General features: G+C 44.9%; 2 protein-coding genes across 8 annotated transcripts; one reads left to right on the top strand and one right to left on the bottom strand.

Moving 5' to 3' along the window:
- Window positions 1-6,509: 6,509 nt before the first annotated feature.
- On the bottom strand, window positions 6,510-15,221 carry LOC123137417 (TNF receptor-associated factor family protein DDB_G0290931). Of its 7 annotated transcripts, XR_006468250.1 has the most exons (8): window positions 14,939-15,221; window positions 13,417-14,350; window positions 10,815-11,018; window positions 10,401-10,550; window positions 10,192-10,315; window positions 10,009-10,075; window positions 9,782-9,838; window positions 7,126-9,025 (listed from the first exon to the last, which is right to left on the bottom strand). XR_006468250.1 is itself a non-coding variant. In XM_044557170.1 (3 exons), the coding sequence occupies exons 2-3, from the start codon at window positions 14,320-14,322 to the stop codon at window positions 10,860-10,862; spliced, it is 1,065 nt and encodes a 354-aa protein (XP_044413105.1). In that variant the 5' UTR covers window positions 14,323-14,350; window positions 14,939-15,221; the 3' UTR covers window positions 10,661-10,859. The 7 variants fall into 7 exon arrangements, 1 of the variants encoding a protein (XP_044413105.1); XR_006468248.1 differs by adding an exon at window positions 6,510-7,098 and having other exon boundaries at window positions 7,176-9,025; window positions 9,782-10,315; XR_006468247.1 differs by having other exon boundaries at window positions 7,126-8,402; window positions 8,823-9,025; window positions 9,782-10,315.
- Window positions 7,783-10,317, top strand: LOC123139259 (BAG-associated GRAM protein 1). The gene is made up of 7 exons (XM_044559055.1): window positions 7,783-7,812; window positions 8,660-8,764; window positions 8,882-9,028; window positions 9,114-9,167; window positions 9,540-9,603; window positions 9,709-9,770; window positions 10,204-10,317. Exons 1-7 carry the CDS (start codon window positions 7,783-7,785, stop codon window positions 10,309-10,311), a joined length of 570 nt encoding a protein of 189 aa, XP_044414990.1. The 3' UTR covers window positions 10,312-10,317.
- Window positions 15,222-15,223: the final 2 nt, after the last annotated feature.

The raw sequence follows: 15,223 nt of genomic DNA, 5'->3' as shown, positions 1-15,223 counted from the left end.
CACCTGATCGGGCCTTATATAGGGTGATCGTGATCCAAATAGTTATTCTAATCCTGGGATTAGAATAGTGTTATATATATATATATATATATGACAAATTTTTCCTACTACCGGGTGTAGTTACTCCCACTTTTGTTTAATACGTTTTAGGTAGTATCTATCATATTGGAGTATATCTACGTGTAGTATTTAGTATATAAACATGTTTTGATAGTATATATACTACTTTTTAGGTAGTATGTATTATATTTTGAGCATATTCTTTTTTACATACAAATATGTACGTATTTCACAAATATGATAAAAACATAAGCTCACATGCAATTTTTTCACATGACTCGCTTTGGAGTATCTTAGATATAATATATGAACATACTAAAAATGATAGATTAGTATATATACTACCACAGGGTAGTATATAAGAAATGGGTGTAACTACACCCGGTAGTAGGACAATTGTTTCCTACAAGCAATGGTAGTTACCACCACTTGCGTTTTGTATGTTGTATGTAGTATCTGTTAAAATTGAGAGTATGTACATGTAGTATATAGTATATAACAATGATTGGGTAATATATATACTAATTTTTAGGTGGTATATACAATGTTTTGAATATGCTCTTTTTTACATACAAATGTACGTATTTCACAAATATAACAAAAACTATAGGTTCATATGTAATTTTTTCATGTAACTTGCTTTGAAATATCTTAGATATAGTATACGAATATATTTAAAATGATAAAGTAGTATATATAGGACCACATGATAGTATATGAGACATATGGGGTAACTACCATTGGGTGGTAGGATGGATTTTCCCTATGTAGTGTATATATATATATATATGTGTGTGTGTGTGTGTGTGTGTGTGTGTGTGTAATCGGTTCTACGAGAAATTCTATTTATATATATGCATAACGTGTACAATATGTAGTATCGTAAAATACCAGCAAACGAAAAAGAATTAAATGAAAACACAAAATTAAAGGAAAAATAAATAGTAAAACCAAAAACCCCCAAACTTTTTATAACACCAACCGGTACTAAAGGTCTCCCCACACCCGAACCTGGCTCGTGCCACGTGGTGGCCCTTTAGCGGCGGTTCATGCTGAACCGGTACTAAAGGGGGGGGGGGCCTTTAGTCCCCACCCTTTAGTGCCGGTTACAGAACCGGCACTAAAGGCCCTTACGAACCTGGGCTATATCCCGGTTCTGCACTAGTGACTTGCCGTCCGCGTCCAAGTTGTGATGGTCGTCTGGAGCCGCACGCCGGTGTTGTGATGGTCGCTGCGGTGCTGCAATGGGAAAGTGGCCGGAGCCGCGCGCCAGCATTGTGATGGTCGTCGCGGTGCTGCAACGGGCGTTCAGAGCCACGCATCGGTGTTGTGACGGTCACCGTCGTGCTGCAATCGGCGTGCGGAGCCATTGGCCGATGTTGTGATGGTCGCCACCATGCTGCAATGGGCGTCCAAATCCACATGCCAGTGTTGTGATGGTTGTCGCGGTGCCGCAATGGGTGTCTAAAGCCATGGGCTGGTGTTGTGATGGTCGTCGCATGCTGCAATGGTGTTCAGAACCGCGCGTCAGTGTTGTGATCGTCACGGCAGTGCTGCAATGTGCGTCCAGAGCCGCGCGCAGGGGTGTTGTGATGGTCACCGCCATGGTGCAATGGGTGTTCGGAGCCGCGCACCGGTGTTGTGATCGTCACCGTCGTGCTACAATGGCGTTCGGAAATGTCCGCGGGTGTTGTGATGCTCCTCATCGTGTTGCAATGGGTGTTTGGATCCACATACCAGTGTTGCGATGCTCATCACGGTGCAGCCATGGGCTTTTGAAGCTGTGAGTCGGTGTTGTGATGGTCGTGGCCGTGCTGCAATGGGCGTCCCGAGCCGGATGCCGGTGTTGTGAGGCGTATGGAGCAGCGCACCGGGGTTGTGACAATCACCATCGTGCCACAATGGGCGTCTGGAGCCGCGCATCGGTGTTGTGATGGTCACCGCCGTTTTGCAATGGGCGCCCGGAGCCGCGCGCCGGTGTTGTGCTGGTCACCACCGTGATGCAATGGGTGTTCGGAGCCACGGGCGGTGTTATGATGTTCATAGCGGTGCTGCAATGCGCGTCCGAAGCAGCGGGTCGGTGTTGTGATGGTCATCGCGGTGCTGCAATGCACGTCTGAAGCAGTGGGCCGGTGTTATGTTGGTCGTCGTCGTGCTGCAATGGGCACCAGGAGCCACGCGCTGGTGTTGTGCTAGTCACCGCCGTGTTGCAATGGAGCCGCGCACTAGTATTGTAATGGTCACTGCGTCCAGCAATGGACGTCCGGAGCCGCACACTGGTGTTGTGCTGGCCACCGCCGTGCTGCAACGGAGCCTAGTGTTGTAATGGTCACTGTCGTGCAGCAACGGGCATCCGGAGCTGCACGTCGATGTTGTGCTGGTCTCCACCATGTTGTAATGGGCGTCCAGAGCCATGGGGTCGGTGTTGTGATGGTCGCCACCATGCTGCAATGGGCATCCGAAGCTGCGGTCTGCTGAGGTAGTGTCATAATGCATGTTTGGAGCTGCAGGCTGATATTGTGATGGTCATCGCCATGCTGCAATGCATGTTTGGAGCTGCGCGCTGGTGTTGTGACTGCATGTCCATAGTTGTGCGCCGGTGTTGTGACTGCGAGCGTTGTTGTGATGGTCGCCGCCTCGTTGCAATGGGCGTCCGAAGCTGCCACCGCTATTGTGATGCTCTATTGAAATTGCAGTACGACGCTATGGGATGGTCGTCGCCATGCTGTAACGGACGTCGTGGTGTTGTGAGGCTTTTTTCAAGCTGTGCTATGAGGCACCGTCGGAGGTGCATGTCGGTGCTACCATGGAGAAGACGCTGCTTCAAGACTTACAAGATGGCTCCAGGAACCTGAGATGGTGTAGGTGTTGTGAGCCAGGCGATGGCTATCATCGTTGAAGTCTAAAGTGATGTACGGGAAGGGCCAGAGCTAGATGCGGGGGCTGCGACCGCACTACAACGTACTATGTTAGAGGAGGTGGCGACAACGGGCGGCTGTGATTTACCTCATCGAACGGTGGATGAGGCGGTTTATTTTTGGTTTCCATCAATCAGATTAGGCGTAGCAGCGGCCTAAAAGTAACCGTTCTCAGCCTCCGAGAGGCGTACTTTTTCTTCCCTTCAGCTTCTTAGTTCCCTAATAGTCCCCTTATTTTGATTATCTGTAAAGGTTATATTATCTTTAGGGGTCATTTATATATTAGAGGTATAATCTTTGGGCGCCTCAAGTTAGAAAGTGAATTCTCAGTTGGAACCCATGGAAAAAGGGAAGGGGCTTGGGATTTATCTGGTGTGGCTCGTGGCCATAATAGCTCACTCGATAGTATACCTGGCCATCCGTCAGGCCGGCCTACCAAAGCCCGACACAAGAAACCTAGGCCCGAGCCTGACTCGGCCCGCCCGTCGGGCCTAAAAAATAGGCCCAAGTCTGGATCATCATGCAAAAAGACCGTCAGGCCTTGGGCCAGGCCTCTTCTTTAAACTGTGAATATGACGGGCCTGAGCCCGGCCCAGCCATCGGGCTCAAAATCTAGGCCCAAGCTGGCCCACGCGCAAGGTCGGGTCGGCCGAGTCTGGTCGGGCTGCCATGGCCAGGTTTACTCGATAGGGTTTGTCGGACAATTCTCTTTATTTGGTGATGGGCGTATTCATTAGCCTAAGTTTCTTTCTAAGAGCATCTCTAAATTGGTTGGCACTAAATATTTGAATGATGAGCATGATTGCAATGTTGTTAGTACGAATTCTTTGAATATCCATGATGCTAATGATGATTGCACTAGTTATGATGAAAATATCTCTTATGAGCATGTCAACTTTTGTGGAGTGCATGTTTGCATGAACACACCAAATAGAGAAGATATTTATTGCAAGAGGCATAAGTACTTAGAAACCAAATTTTTGCAAGAAGAGCTAGATGAATGTGCTGAAAGATTCAATATTTTTCGCACCCCTTGTGAACTTTGCAATGAACATGGTCATTTAAAGCTCCAATGCTATTTGTTTCATGATCAAGTCATTTCCAAATATTGTGATAATTTGATTACCCTTGAGCATCATAAAGAGCTTAGCCTTCTTTTGGGTTATGAAGAAATGAAACGTTTAACTAATTATCTTCCAGAATTTGCCCGTTACAAACTTCTTGGTTTTGATCTAGAGGAAATTTATATGTATTGTGCGGTGAATTGTATTGAAAATCCTTATATTGCCAATTACATAAGGAAAAGAAAGCAAATGGAAGATGATGAGAATACTAATGAAAGGGAAGAGGCTTCCCAATCTCCTCCTATTATTTCTTATGATGAATCAGGTAACATGGAGGAGCCTTCTATTCAACATCTTGAATGCGGCTTGCTTCGCCTTCCATGCCTTGCCGTACTTCACCTTGTAATGAAAGATGGCTTTCACAAGGTCAATGACACTCTTGATGCTCATTGTTGGAAGTGTGGATATTTGGTTGGACAGCCTGTAAGCAATGAACTCGGACGTGAGTTGTCTGTGTTGTTGGTACACAAGCTTGCCATCCGCATTCTTGTGCCGGCACATGTGAGTTGGTAGACAACTCACTATGCGCCAAGTGGGACCTCCTTTCCATGGCCTTGCACGCACAATCCATGGACATGTTGGCACTTCACATTTGACCGTGTAACGCACATTCACGTCCGAGTTGGCCACTTTATGTGGACGATAATGTGTAACCGAGTAGTTGTCGAGCCACATCTTCAATTCCAAGAAGGATTGAAACTCACAACCGGGATATATCCCGTTCTTGCCGTCTTCCAAATCACAGTGAGAACTTGGCCTAGCTCCAAGAGATATGCATTTTCCACCATCCACAACGGCTTCATCCGCGAGACTAAGATCCTTGAACAATGGTGTCTTGTGATCCCGCCCTAATACCTTCTTGAATGCTTCGGCCTCCTTCGGTGTGAGCCCCTCCTCATCAACTTCTTCATCAGGACCATCGTCATCCGAGTCCGATGCATATGCACGGGAAAAAGGGATGGATTGGTCCATTGTCTCTTGCACATGATATTGGTCGAGATCACCCACATTGTTGTCATGGAGGTCAACTTCGTTGTCATCCTCCTCGTACTCATCATTCTCCTCTTCAAAACCTTCATTTTGGTTGTTTGGAGTCGGGCTCAATGTTGGCCAATCTTCTTGCGTGAATTGAGGTTCACTCATTTGATCTTGGTTCATGGGTGGGGGAGTGCTAGCAACCAACGGGGAGGGGTTCCGGTTCAAGTCTAAATTCAAAGTAGACTCAACCTTCTTGGAGGCAAATAACTCAAGAGCCTTGTCTAGAGATTCCGCAACCGTCTCCTTGTATGCAACCCAACGTTGCTCAGAGTTCACACGCATTGTCTTCCAACGGATGTGCATTCCTGAACCAACATTATGCCTTCCCTCGAACTCAACAACGTCACTTGGGTCCATCCAATTCAAATCTTTCCTCACTTGTTTCAAAAGCTCCGCATAGCTAGGACTACTCTCAAACACCATGTCAAGCTCATCCGGGTCCGTCTCAACATTGCCTTTCAAAAAGGCCTCTTTATCCACATGATGAACATAAACACATGTTCTCCCCATCCCTACAATAATCAAAAACACACATATATCAAGTAAATACTTAAGAAAAATATTTGCACACATATGCCCTAACATATATATGAATTAATAACCCTAACCCCCACATAACAATAACCACAACCCTAACACCAACATAACCCTAACACCAACATCAAACACACATAACCCTAACCCTAGCATACTATGGAAGCCTAAACAACCCAAATTAGCAAAGAAATATAACATCATTCAACACAAATTTCCAAATCCTATCAAAATCTAGGGTTTCCCCAAACTAGCAAGATTTGAGCAAATGTGACAATTCCTATGGATGAAACGAGGGGATCGGAGGAGATTACCTTAAGGGAGGGGTTGGCTTCGAAATCCACGGTGTGTGGCGGATTTGCAAGATTTGAGAAGGATTTGAGAGGGGGGAGAGGGGAAGAGAGGAGGGCCGCAAGTCTAAGGGTTTGGGTCGGGTGGGGGTGTGTGGGGTGGGGGTGGGAGGGGAGAGAGGGTGGGGCTAGCCCAAGTGGAATACAGACTGTGCAGCGCCCAAGAGCTAGGCGTTGCACATTACATGTGTGGCGCCTAGATCTTAGGCGTTGCACAGGTGCGTGTGGGGCCGCAACTGGACCAGGGCTGCCACGCTGGCAGGATGTGCGACGCCTAAGGGAAGGGCGCTGCACAGTAGGGTGCGGCGCCCAGATGTCGGGCGCCACACCAAAGGGTCAGCAGAGTGAAATTTTTTCGTGACCAGGTCAGTTTGTGATTTGATTTCTGCCTGAGGTCAGATATGTGATTTCTGCCACTTTATGGGAACCAAGTTGTAAATGAAACCTGGCTAGCTAGATCTATCTGCTCAGCATGTTTCCTAAACAGAAGCTGGAACTGAGACGTTTTCGGCAAAAAAAATAAAAAAATCGAAAAAATAAGCCGAGGCACGCATTTGATGCCAGAGACACGTGCTTGCTCAAAAGTGTGATGTATTTTTTACTTTTTCTGGATAGGTAACCATAACAGTTTATGACTGGGACAATGTATGCAAACGCAAAGTCATCGGATCTGTAACTGTAGCCATCCTCGCTGAAGATGAAACAGGAGCCGTTTGGTACGACCTGGACAGCAGATCTGGTCAGGTAGGATATGCATTTATGAATAATAACCAGACTTCCTCATCTCAGTGCTTCATCACAGTAGCCACCGCATGTACAATCCCGCTCACAACACAAGTATCTGGTTGCAGATCTGCTTGCGTATTAGCTCAAAGAAAGTGTTGTCGACTTCTGACAGGTAACATTGATTTGAGAAATACAAACAGCGTTATTTGTGAAGGTAGGCAAACACCCTTCTTATTTCACCAAATGTTTCCAGCTTCTTTAAGCAGTATACTGGAGCCAAGTCCCAGAGAGAGATGATACTCACTAGGCAACAGTTGGCGATGACTGAAGACAGTGGTCCTCTGCACGCTACAATCGAAGTTCCTCACGATGAAGTACTAATTCTCAGCAAATGATAATTGCACATACAGTATTGCATACTCAACTGAACCGAATGATTGCCTTCCTACTTTCAGATTGTTCACCACAGTTATTCTTGTGCTCTGGAGAGGTCTTTCTTGCGCTATGGGCGTATGTGCATCTCCTCATGGCATCTGTGCTTCCAGTCACACGTATTCTCCAAGCAATTAAATGTAAGTACATGTTCTAAAAGTGCAAACCCCAAACTGATCTTTGCATGGTTTTAACTTATGAGCAAGGTAAATAATATCAGCCACGTCTGAAAATCCATGAGGTAATAAATTGTCACTCAATTATATAAATCTTGCTAACTAACACACACTAATCAGGCCATTGCTGCAGAAAATCGGTACAGTATGGATATATTGACAAGCAAGTTCAGATTCTTTTCTCTGTTCACAAATTCATCCTTATATAATTTTCTTATTATCCAATTATTTTTAGGTGATCATTCCGTTACAAGACATATATGAGGTATGCAACCTATGAAGCTCTTATTATGACCTTAGTATTTGATTTTAAATGGTTGAGATGGTTGACACATGCATGATTTCACCCCACAGATAAGGAGGAGCCAGCACTCCCTTATAAACCCAGCTATTACTATATTTCTCCGTACCGGCGCAGGTGGTCATGGAGTATCTCCATTGTGCTGCCAAAATGGTAAACTATTTTCTGTTGGCGTAATCTTGGGCATCCTCCTTGGAACCAAGATTATGAATTATTTTTCGATGGAATCTTTTTACAAAGTTAGATAAATCACACCCCTAGTTGTAAAACTAGATACTATCATGGATTCGATGTGTACGCTTTCTGAAAATTTAGAAGATTTCAGTCACATGCCTAATTGGAAAACCAGGTGTTATTATGGATTATATGTCTGATTTCTGAAATTTTAACTCCAAGAGAGCCTGGACTAGACCATTTCCAATTTGATACTCCTTCACGGGTAAATCTTTACTATCGAAGGCACCAACAGCAAAACAAGTCCTAGAAATATAGATCTGCTGTTGTTGTTTTCATCTTCCATGTGGCAAAACTATTTATAGATTTTTCTATTGATCATCCTTGTCTTAATGGTTCAGGAAGCGTAAGGTACAAGTTCACATCCTTCTGGAACAGAAACCGTACATTTCGAGCTCTAGAGACAGCGCTGCAGAGTTACCGAGCAACATTGGAAGCCGAAAAGCAGGTATTCAGAAAGTAATCTTGTTTGGTCTTTTCATTTGCTTCTGGGGAAACCACCTGACAACCTGTACTTGTACAAGCAGATGGGTTCACATTTGCTTCTTAAAGGAGAGAGTATGAATGTTATTAGCAGCAGAACAGACAACATAAAGACAGAAGACAGAAGACAGAAGAATTGGACTGACTATCACATTTCAACCTTTCATCAATGAACATGTTCTTGTAGACATAACCAGTGTGAGCATCCCAGTTAATTTTCTATTTTTAAATATGCATATTTACTTTTCGTTTCCCTAATTTTCAACATGGTATGATTTTTCAGAATACCTTTCCTGGTACACCTGAGAAGTTTTTCACTGTGATACTAGGTGACGATGCAATGTTTTTCCAGCAGTACCGAAATGCACGAAAAGATACAGATTTAAAGGTGTATTTTGTCAATTGCGCTATTGGCGTATCCTTTTCATGGTCTCAATTTTACTTACCAAGTTGGTTGCTGCTAGCATTAGATGACGTAACAGTCAAATGTTCTTATTTTCTCCAGCTGAGTAAGTGGCATGTCTCAGATGAGTACGGTGGAAATGTTCGGGAAGTAACTTTCAGGTCACTATGCCACAGTCCTTTGTGTCCTCCAGACACTGCAGTAACTGAATTGCAGCATGCTTCTTTCTCAAACGACAAAAGAAACCTGGTAACAAAAAAAAAGATCACTACAAATTAAATTTATGGTGCTATTTCATCCTTTAATGCAAGCATCTGTCCTTATTTGATTTCAGATCTATGAAACAAAGCAGCAAGCACACGATGTCCCATTTGGTTCTTACTTTGAGGTATTTGGATACATCTTATGGCATATTCTACATCCATGATTCTGACATGTAGTAAAAACAGAATAGTACTACCTTTTAAAGTGGTTAAAAATTAAACTTGTGCCCTTCCGGACACGATTTAATAACGTTAGCCCCCTTTCAGTTAATTGTGCACAGTATTTAGAACCTAAACCTGGAGTTTTTTTCTTAACATAATAGTATATTCATACATACCCTACTAAGATATAAATGCTAGTGAACAACAAACATAATTCCCATTTTAACCACTTTTTTCTCGAGGTTAGACCACAAAATACTTGCTTTGGCACTAGTTACGTAAATATTTTTCCCTGCAGGCCAACTGTAGCTGATGCCTTGGTTTCACTGTTACAGATCCACTGCAGGTGGTCTCTAAGGACAACCTCTAGTTCAACATGTCAAGTGGATATAAAGATTGGTAAGTTCAATTCCTATCAAGTTTTCCTTTAGAAAATTCCTACTATGTTTATCCAGCACAAGATGTATCGGGTAAATACTACATTTAACTTTGTGCACCTAATAGGTGTGAACATGAAGAAGTGGTGCATTTTGCAATCAAAAATAAAATCTGGAGCAACTGAGGAGGTATGCCGTACCATCTTGTTCATTTTAAGGTCTCCATGCTGGCAAGATGGAGTACTGATAATTCTCATCTGTAACATGGAAGAAATGGCATAGTTTAGGATTCTAACCATTCGCCCACTTTGAATAATAACTGTATTGGAATATCCAGCATTCAGAAGTTATTTCATCATAATTCAGATTAAAGGGATCAATCTGATAACAATTGATGAAAGAACAAAATGTCCGGGCTTCAGGCAACCTCTTAGTTGTTAGACATCACTGATTAGGAATATGACAAGAAGATGATAAAATGACTCCAAGTTAATCTGCACCACACAACCCTCAATTAATGTAAACAATAGAAACGATATAGGTAAATGGAAACTGTACTTTCATGTTCCACAAACAGCATTTGACAATGTCTTCCTAACATGATCTGGACCTTCTGGTGCAGTACAGGAGAGAAGTTTGCGAGATTTTGGAGGCTGCCAGTGATTATGACGTCAAAGCTGAGTCAAATGGGCCAAATAGGGAAGATATTGTGGTGACATCTTCAGCATAACGGACTGCAGAGAAAACCACCTGCATATTTCTGAGTACGCATACATACAGGACATATTTGCAAAATTTGGAGGCTGCTTGCGCTGTAACCTGAAAGCCTCGTCGAAGAGCCAAGCCAATGATGATACTATTGCAACATGTCCTCCATGAAAATTTGCTGTTAAAACGACCTACAATGGTCCACCGCACACAAAATGCTTCCGACTAAGTGTTGACTGTTGAGAAGGTAAAAAGATACTCCTGCAAAGTAGCATATTACTGTGAATAGCCCAAACCTGGGTAGAAACCAACAAAAAGGAAATGGCAGATGATCCTAATCCACCACATCCCTGTAAAATCCATGTACTTGCTCTATTATAGAAGTGACTTACATCAAATTATCAACTGATCTGAAAACAAGCTGACTTTTCTACAACCTATATTTGTACATGGACAATGGACAACAGGATGGTAAACCTTATGGTAATGCTACCGATTATTTACATATACTACAATGTATGCCACCTGGTTTCCAGTAAGGCTGCAATGATGAGCACATGACAGCAATCATTATTTCCGTGACCTAAGATCGTTCTCGAGTTTCTTCATCCTTGTTTCTTGGGCTTTGAGATCCCGTTCGAGTTTATTTATCTTTGATTCTTGTTCCTTTGTAATCAGAGTGAGGGCCTTGACATCTAAAGCCCCAGCGAGTTCGTTCAATGATTGCACCTGTAATAAGGTTGACAAAAGAATTAATCCAGGTTTGTTTTCTGGAATGGTTTATGAACGATACACATGTCCCATTCAAAATTAACCACCACTTCTATTCAGAATCAAATAATAATCAGAACTATAAGTAGGATTCAACAATTACAACTTGGTGCAGAAAATATTACCCTCTATGTAATGTAGTAGTAGATAACAGTGAAACAGAAAAGTATAGCAGGTTTATTTTGGATAGTGCGTTTATTTTAGACAGTGAATGTATTATATAATATACAAGTATAAACTAGTTGGTCACTTTAAGACAAAACCGAGGGGGGCGCGAATGCAAGCAGTTGGGGGCGCGAATGCAAGTATAAACTGGAGCAGAGTGTGCCGCCCCATCAAGCCCGGGGGCCTTGGCGTGCGAGACCTTGAGCGGGCCGGCCTCGCCCTGAGACTACGCTGGCTATGGTTTTCCAGAACGGACCCGGAGCGAGCTTGGCAAGGGCTCGACCTCCAATTTTCGCCCACGGAACGTGCCCTGTTCTGGGCATCCACGTTCACGATCCTTGGGAATGGGCTGTCCGCCCTGCTCTGGGAGGACCGATGGATTGGCGGCCGATCCGTGCGCGAGCTCATGCCCAACTTATACGGCTGCATACCCAAGCGACGACGAACGACGAGAACTGTGGCGGATGGGCTCAATGGCAACTCCTGGGCACGCGACATACAAGGAAACCTAGGTCTCCACGAGATTGGCCAGTATCTGCAACTTTGGCAGATCATGCAGCGCACCGAGCTTTCCACCATACCGGAAAAGTTGATTTGGCGCTGGACAGCGAGCGGCAACTACTCTGCGCAGTCCTGCTACACGGCGACCTTCCATGGAGCAACGGCCTGCCACTCATGGAAGCTGATTTGGAAATGCTGGGCGCCACCGCGAGTCAAGTTCTTCCACTGGTTGGCCAACCAGGACCGATGCTGGACGGCTGAGAGGCTGGCTCGCCATGGCCTCCAGCATCACCCCCGCTGCCTCCTTTGTGACCAGCAACAGGAAACGATGCGACACCTCATGCTGGAATGCCCTCTCGCCCGTCAGGCATGGCACGAGACACTGGCCTGGCTTCGCATCCCGGCCCCGATCCCCTCGCAGGAACCATCGCTTACGGACTGGTGGAGACAGGCCAACGAAGACACGCCGCCGACACTGCGCAAGGCCCTGAAATCTGTCGCATTGCTTGTGCCTTGGATGGTCTGGAAGCACCGAAACAGCTGCGTCTTTGATAATGCGGCGCCTTCCCTCAACACACTACTAGATAGCATTAGGGACGAGGCCCGCTCATGGGCGGCAGCAGGGGCACCTGGTCTCCGACTTGTGCTGCCCCAAACCTGGGATGTGCACTAATTAACCGGCTGTAACCTGCACATCCTCGGATGATTGTAACTGAACCCCTCCTTTTCAATGCAAAGAAACGCAAAGCTTTTGCGTTTTCTCGAAAAAAAAACATTGGATATTATGGTGCAAGGGCTCTGCAATCAGGCCACTTGTGATCTTGCTTTCTCTCTGGGGTCTTAATGAAATTAGTTGCAGTTCGAATTTAGCAGCAGTTGGGTGCTCCAACTCTCTAAGAAACTGAACCAAACTTGGGTGGAGCTCATGAAATAGTGAATTTCGTAGAAGTTACCTCTAACGCCTCGGCAAAACCCACCGGTTCCTGGCCGTTGCGCCTGGGATCTAGACTGGCCCCACAGACCAACACTAGTCTTTATTGCGCACTTTGTCCTCACTCGTGCGCACCTGGGATCAACTTCCCAGTCGGTCACCCATTATCAAATTGCTCCAAGCCAAGCACACTTAACTTTGAGGTTCCTTCCGGATGGGCTCCCGGAAAAGAAGGTGCACCTTGGTGATATGAGTAGTTTATCATTCCTATTAAGCCGGGATGTCACATACCCCAATTTGATAATCTCGTCTAAGCTACTCCAGAGTGTGGTACTTGAGCAGGGGCATAGAATTGAATTATAATAAATCATGTGTACTCTTTCACCAGTTCAAAGCTATTGAGCTGAATTATCTTCAGCTGAGTTTGCACCTTAGATATCAGGGCAAAAAAGGGCAGCCCCAGTGCATGTAGCTCCCGCTTGCGCAGGGTCTGGGGAAGGGTCCGACCACTTTGGGTCTATTGTACGCAGCCTTTCCCTACATTTCTGTAAGAGGCTGTTTCCAGGACTTGAACCCGTGACCTCATGGTCACAAGGCAGCAGCTTTACCACTGCACCTTAGATATCAGATCGGAAAAAAATAGCAAGCCGAATTGAGAAATGACTTCGCGTTATATCTTGAAACTACTAATGATCACCTCCATTCAAACAACGCTTGGAAGGGCCAATAACAGATTCTATCATTCTAATAAGTACTCACCTTCTCAAGGAGTTGCAGCCGTTGATCCATATCATTAACACAATCACCCTGTCTTGTAATCACCTTGACGACATACATCAAATGGGTTTGTAGAAACCGCGAACAATGGTTATCAAGATTACACTGTGGAAAGGCTGTTTCACAGCCAATTCTAAAAAACGGGCAGTTGGTAAGCTTCATAGGGCAAACTGTTCCACAATGTTTGTCCATCTCAGACCGCATAACATGTTGTTCACACAGCTGCTCGCATGGTAGGAGCTTGAATGGGCAGACAGTGTCATGCTTTTCGATATGAATAGCACAGAAAGAAGCTACACATCCATCATATGTGCAATTCAGTATCCTAAATTTGCATTGACTTGTGTGCTCAGCTAGCTTATCTGGCATGTCAAACCTCTCGGGGCAATGGAAAATGCCTTTACTGTCTATGTTCTCCAGAATAGCCCATGCAGTCGCCTTCCTTTCATCCTGGGCCCATGAGTTATCCGTCTCTAACTTTTGCATGAAGTCTTTAATTTTGTTCAGGCGGCTTTCGCTAGAAAAAAGCCCAGAGACATGGCTCAGCATGCCCCTTTTTGAGGTCACAAACTCATCGATCAAGTCTGACAGGAACTCCGTCGGCCTGGAGGATGCTTTTGTTAATTTATCTGAATGATCCTCGCCTCCATCCATAGATTCGCGAACAAGTGTTTCAGATCTCTGAATCATGTACCCTGATAGTTCGGACTTCATGCCAATAGCTACAGATGCTGGGCTCTTGAACATATCACCAGTGGTGCTGTCCACTGAAGCTGTGGCCAATGCATGAAGTAAGAGCTGTGTCATGCTATGTACGACCTCTATGTCAGATAGATTGCACTGAAAATTTAAGCCTTTGTCCTCTGACGTGTTCTCAAGGTTGTCCATTGGAACTCTGAATCAGTACAACGGCATCCTGAAAGAAAGAAAAAGGTGAGATGAATGAACAAAGAGTTAGGCTCTCATATTGTGAAGTGATCTATTAGGTGTATTCTGTAGCTTTGAATTTCACAAAAAAGTTGACCCTAATGCAATCTAAGATCCTAAAATCAACACGATCCACTATGGCGGATTCAATTATCTTTGAAGGAGTGCAGCACAGAACCTATGAAGTCATTTTTGTATTTGAACAATTTAACATCGATTAGCTTATTTCCAGCTAACTATATTGCAACAACAGAATGTTTTTCTTGGGAGTGGCTAGGTCTCATCTAAATGAGAGTTAACTGAAGTCTCATCTAACTCCCACACCGTTTTATTTTATGCTGAGATTTGAGTATAGGTGTGAATCCTTTTTTTTAACGAAATTCCAACTACAGTACTACGGCACAACCAAACCGAATGGACAAACTGTTAGAGTCAATGATCATCACTCAATCAGCAACTGAGTTAATATCCTGCAAAGTAGATGAAATAATGTGGCATTCGACGGTCTTAACACTACATTAGCCGACGGGTTAGTCGCCATCAACGCCCACAGAAGCCTCCGTGACAACGAACTAACCTCGTGTGGAGGCGCCGACGAGGATGATCCACCGGAAATCAGAGGCAAAAGTCCACGAGCCGCCGGACAGGGAGGGCTGGCCGTCGATGGCGATAGGGAAACGACCGGCAGGAAGATTGCAGCGATTCGATGGAGCGCTAAGACCACCTGAGTGAGTGAGCGGAGAGCCGGCGGCGGCAGCGCCGGGGAGCAGGAACCGGAAGCAATTGGGGACTCGGGGCTCTGTCCCGTGAGCCCGTGACGACGCTCCGTTGGGTACGACCACCCCATTCCCGTTGGGCTATG

This window comes from Triticum aestivum, chromosome 6B, assembly GCF_018294505.1.
Source record: "Triticum aestivum cultivar Chinese Spring chromosome 6B, IWGSC CS RefSeq v2.1, whole genome shotgun sequence".
Classification (NCBI taxonomy): Eukaryota; Viridiplantae; Streptophyta; class Magnoliopsida; order Poales; family Poaceae; genus Triticum; species Triticum aestivum.
This window is presented reverse-complemented; position numbering and strand designations above follow the sequence as displayed.